The 5,244-nt window shown below is 55.6% G+C and overlaps 1 protein-coding gene across 2 annotated transcripts in view; it reads right to left on the reverse strand.

Annotated features, from left to right (window-relative positions):
- Positions 1–1,398: 1,398 nt before the first annotated feature.
- Positions 1,399–5,244, reverse strand: part of LOC104979698 (chromosome unknown open reading frame, human C19orf10) — a 12,112-nt gene continuing 8,266 nt past the window's right edge. For both annotated transcript variants that reach the window (XM_010828161.1, XM_010828162.1), the window contains 3 exons: positions 4,825–4,906; positions 3,285–3,357; positions 1,399–1,971 (listed from right to left, as the gene is read on the reverse strand). In XM_010828161.1, coding sequence (XP_010826463.1) covers positions 1,892–1,971; positions 3,285–3,357; positions 4,825–4,906 — 235 coding nt within the window. In that variant the 3' untranslated portion in view covers positions 1,399–1,891. The remainder of the gene's footprint in view (positions 1,972–3,284; positions 3,358–4,824; positions 4,907–5,244) is intronic.

Raw genomic sequence — 5,244 nt, forward strand, 5'->3', positions numbered from 1 at the left:
CTGCCCTGCCCTGCCACATCGCACCCAGCGCTCTGCCTCTCTGCTAGCACCCAGGATGTGGAAGTGGTAAGTGATTCCCAACTGACCGTACAAAACTCAGTACCCCTCTTGGCTGGGGTCTCCTCACGTAGCTTAGGCCCAGGGAGCACCATTGCCTCTGGCTCTGTCCTGCTGCCTAGCTTCTGCAGGCAGCCCCAGGCAAGCGTCTCCTGGCCCTGTTGAAACCTGCAGGGTGCCGTGCTCAGTTAAGCGAGCGTCCCCAAGGACTTGTGTGCGTCCAGAGCTACTCTGTTGTACTGTCCAGGGGGCGACAGGACAGAGGACGAGATGGTTGGATGGCATCACCGAATCAATGGACAGGAGTTTGAGCAAGCTCCACGAGATGGTGAAGAACAGGGAAGCCTGTCATGCTGTGGAACATGGAGTCACAAAGAGTCAGACATAACTGAGCAACTGAACAAAAGAGGTGCTCCCGAAATGGCACAGGTCATGTGCACTTGACCATTGAGGCTGCTGGTTCTTTCCTCAAGTCCTGTGGGCCCAAGGTCCCTGTCAGTCATTACTGGTTCTGAGTGCAGCTGTTTTTCTTGCTTGCACCTCCCTTGGAATGGCTCCTACACCAGTAGTGCTGGAGCCCTGGGGCTGGATCCCATGCCCTCGGTCAGCCGGCTTCTTCTCTGGCTGGCGGGGTCCCAGCAGCGCCTGGCTCCTCAACAGCACGAGGGGCGGGCCAGGTGAGTGACAGACACAGAGAGGCCTCAGCCAGCCCAATGCGGTGATTCTGATCATCAAGGACCTGATTCACAGCCACAGGTTTCTTTCCTCCTGGTCAGAGGCCAGGCAGACAGTCCAGTGGGGGTCAGACTCCCAGGCCCTGCTGCTAGGACTGGCTGAGGCATTTGGGGATTTCATTTATTTATTTTTGTTTGCCTGTGGGTGTTTTGTTATTTTTTTTAAGTCACTGAGTTTGCAATCCAGCTTCCAAAAAAATAAGCAGAGCCAACTATAGGGCACAGAACAGATGGTCTGGGAACTTGCCTGGTGGTCCAGTGGTTAAGACTCCACACATCCAAAGCAGGGGACGCTGGTTCAATCCCTGGCTGGGAAAATAAGATCCCAAATGCCACGCCAAAAAAAAAAAAGAAGAGCCAGTCTTCCCTGGTGCATTCCCCTTCAGCTAGGAGTGGCCCCACAGGTGAGGCCATGTGAGCCTTGGTGAGGCTGCCTCAGGTCCAGTACATCTGCACCTGCAGGAAAGTCCTACCAGGAGGTTCCCTCTGCCCGGGGGTGACTCAGTTCGCCCGTCTTCAGCAGCAAAGGAAAGTAGGGGACCCCAGCCCTGCAAGCCCAGCCGGGGGGGGGGGGGGGGCCACCAGCGCCGGATGCCAAGACTGTGGGTGCTTTTTAGTTGTCTTATTTATTTAAATATGAAAGAACATTTCATTGCTGCCCAGTATGAAAGTTGGTCCCCTGGGGAGTGAGAAGGCGGCTGGTGTGGGGTCTCAGGCGGCGGGGGGTTCCCCCGCAGAACATCCTGGAGCCTGGCCTGATCCCAGCGGGGAGGAGGGGATGCCCTGGCTTCACAAAAGCCATGATTCCAGGGAGACGCCCCCCTGTTCCCCTGGCCATGTGTTCTGATGTCTCTTCTGATGAGAAGAGCAGTGGGTCTCAGACCCACAATCTTCAGGGTGAGGGAAGGTGGGAGCCAGGTGAGTCCTAGCCCTCCAGACTCAATTCTGGGGCCTTAGCTGTCCTCCAAACAGGGCAACATCAGCTGGGACAGAAAACCAAGAGCCCCCCCCATCCAACCTAGAAAACAAGTACTGGGCCTTCTGGGGGTCCAGCTCCTTGCGGAGAGAGGAGGAAAAGCTACCCTCAGAGGGGCTTCAGGTCACAGTTCACTGCGTGTTGCCTTGGCCACGATCACCAGCTTGGACAGCTCAGCCTTGAAGGCCCCAGGCCTGTGGAACACTGCAAAGGAAGAGACCCTGGGTTGGCACTCGCCTCTGCAAGTCCTCTGGGTCCTGAGCTGGGGGGTGGAGTGGGGGCAACAATGTGGGCAGGGCAGTGGAGGGGCCTCCAAGTGGACTCCATAAGGAAAGGCTCCTGGCCCTGAGAGGCTTATGGGTGATGGACAGGGAAAGGTGGGGAAGTCGAGGGCCTGACTGGAGGGAAACGAGAGGCCACGGGAGAGGCTGAGGTGGAAAAAGCTGTGATTATTTCTGCCACATTGAGAACAGCTGGGGGTCAGAAGTTTGCCCTGGCAAACTTGTCTGGCCATGCCCTGCTCTGCAGCCCCAGCCTGCCTCCCATTCCCTGTCTATCCTCCCCATTGGTGCTCCCTGGGGCTCAGGGTCTGCCAGCATCCCAGGCCCCTCTGTCCTTGATCTCCACTCTGAACAGGCCCTGTTCCCTGGAGGACCTGTGGGCAGGGCAGGCCTCCTTCCAGGCCCTCCTAAAACCCCCAATCACACCACCACATTCCCTCCCCTCCCACTCTCCACTTTGCTGCCTGGTGACACCCATGGCCACATGGGTTCCTCATCTCACTTCTCCCCTGTCCCTCAGGACTCTCAGGCTCCCTGACTCAGCTTAACTCCATGTCCACTGTCTCACTCACTCATCCCCCATTGCTCTCACCCCTCCGAGCCCCAAGTCTAGCACCCACTCTTTCTGTTCTGCATTTGGCTTGCATGGCTGTAGCTGAACAGGGGTCAGAGGTCACAGGGGTCTCGGAGCCTCAGGATGTGACGCCCTTGCCTCTCCAGTCATGCGGCGCACATGAGGTCCCAACTTTGATGCCTGAACCTGTCACAGGGCCCAGGACGCCCCCTCCCCCATACCCCACTGTGGAGCTGAGCAGACTTTTACACCCTCTGTTCTCTGCAAGGGACGGGCCAAGCATGCCTGCCACCTATGAGCAGTGGCTTCTACATTTATAAACAGAAATCAAAGGGAACACGGCATCCTGTGGTATGGGAATGTAGTATGACATTCACAAGTCAGTGTTCACAAAACAAGGTCTTATTAGCATGCAGCCACCCACATGCATTGACTAGTGGTTCATGCCTGACGTGGCCCTGCAGGGGCAGATCAAGTTATTTCAAAGGGGGGTGTCTGCCCCTAAAACCGAAAATATTTACCAGACGGCCCTTTTTACAGGAGGGATAGCCGCCTCCTCTCACCAGTGGTCCCTGGATCGACCCCTCATGGGGGTCTTGTCCCCTCTCTCACCTTCCCTGCTAGAGAACCTGGTTTCCAGCCCCACAAACCCCTCCACCTACCTGCTGTTTTGGTCACCTCAAACTCCTCATTTTTCAAGGGAACGTCACTCTCTTTCTCAAAAGCAGCTTTCGACTGAAAGAGAACAAGTGGAAACTTTTCTAATCAGGAAAGAACACGGCTCGGTTTGCTTCCTGGAGCAGCAGAGATGACAGACTTGAGATGCTTTTTTAAGCACAGAAAAGAGAATCCGGTGGAAGTGGCGGGTTAATCCACTTACGAGATCATCAACTGGCTTCAAACCTCATGCCTTGCTGCAAATCCAAGGAGGGAGGCATCTAATTCAGTTTTTCCCTTTAGCTGATGTATGGAAATGGCATACAAGCATGGCAGTCTCTTGAATGTAATTTTTAAAAATCAGAACTGTGTCTTTCTCAGATCAGTTAGAATAATGGAGTTTTATAGTAAGAACAGATTACTTTAGACACAATTTTGTGGTTGTTTAGTCACTAAGTCGTGTCTGACTCTTGCGACCCCATAGACTGTAGCCTGCCAGGCACCTGTTCTTTAAGAAGTGGAGTTTCCCAGGTGGTGGAGTGTTAAAGACTCCACCTGCCAATGCAGGAGAGGTAAGAGATGTGGGTTCAATTCCCTGGGTCGGGAAGATCCCCTGGAGGAGGGTATGGCAACCCACTCCAGTATTCTTGCCTGGAGACTCCTCATGGACAGAGAGGGGCCTGGCAGGCTATAGTCCATGGGGTTCCAAAAGATTTGGACGTGACTGAGCATGAATGCATGCAAAGTGAGAAGAGACCCAAGAGAGTGATGAGTTAACAGACTGATGGTCAGTCTGATGTGTCAACTGGAAGGAGCTGTGGTAGCATTAGGCAATCAGACCCTGGTGGGGGCTGCTGGGGCGGGGGGCACTGCTGTGACAGAGGTTCATCCTGAGCTAACTTTAAGTCAAAGAGACGGTCCTTGATGCCCTGGGGATGCCTAGGGGAAGAGCTGAGGCTCCCCTGGACGAATCCCCACCAACAGCCAGGCTCCCACAGCAGAAGCCAGTTCCTACAGTGAATCTCTCATGTCTGTCTCTTGTTGGTTCTGCTTCTTGGGCTGATAAAGTGGTTTTCAAACTATTCCCAACTCGGATGCAGAAGCAGTCATGGGCTCTGCAGAGTGGCCGGGCTCTGAAGGGGGTTGTGTGGGTCAGGAGCATGGCGGAAGGTGCTGGCTGAGCCGTGAACCACAGCTCACTGGGGCCAAATGACGTGGGGCCCTCCCAATACCAGTGAGCCTGCCCTCTGGGCCCACTTCCGCCCCATCCCCAGATCTGAGCCCCCCTGCCTCCTGACTTCCTGCCAGCTTGGCCAGCAGGGGACGTAAGCGGGAGGCTGGTAAAGCCTTACTGGAGGAAGACTGGTCTCTAGGGGCCGACAGGGATCCCCTCTGGGTACTGCAACCTGCGACCCCCAGGCCTCCCTCTAAGGGCTTGGTATCTATCTCCTCATTATTGCCGCCTCCCCACCCCCCACCTGGGGGTCTTCAAGGCACAGTCCATGGTGGGCCAGCCAGGCAGCCCCCAGTCTGGGCGACACTCACGTAGGCCATGCCGTACTCGATCTCGGCACCCCGCACCTCTGCCTTGAACTGCGTGAAGTACAGGTAGGACTTGCCCTGGGGCCTGCGAAGAAAGGTTGGGAGACAGATCAGCCTGGGGCTACGTGTCCCCCGCTCCCTAAGAATCTATTTGGGGATTCCATTTTGGGGAAGGACAGACTGGGTGCCCTCAACATGATCTGCTCTTTGCCAGAACATTCTTCCAGCTCCACGATGGACACGCCTCTTCCCTTTCTGCACAGGAGCTGTTTGAGGACAGGAACACTTGCATCCATTTGCTGAACACTTGTCATCCCCTGGACAACATCCCAGGTTTGCAGTGGGGGCGGGGCGGGGCAACATGCCCAAAGGGTGAGAGTACAGGGGTTAACTAGGTAGCAGAGGAGGGTCTCTACAGCTGAG

Source organism: Bison bison, unplaced genomic scaffold (genome assembly GCF_000754665.1).
Source record: "Bison bison bison isolate TAMUID 2011002044 unplaced genomic scaffold, Bison_UMD1.0 scf7180017864492, whole genome shotgun sequence".
NCBI classification, from domain to species: domain Eukaryota; kingdom Metazoa; phylum Chordata; class Mammalia; order Artiodactyla; family Bovidae; genus Bison; species Bison bison.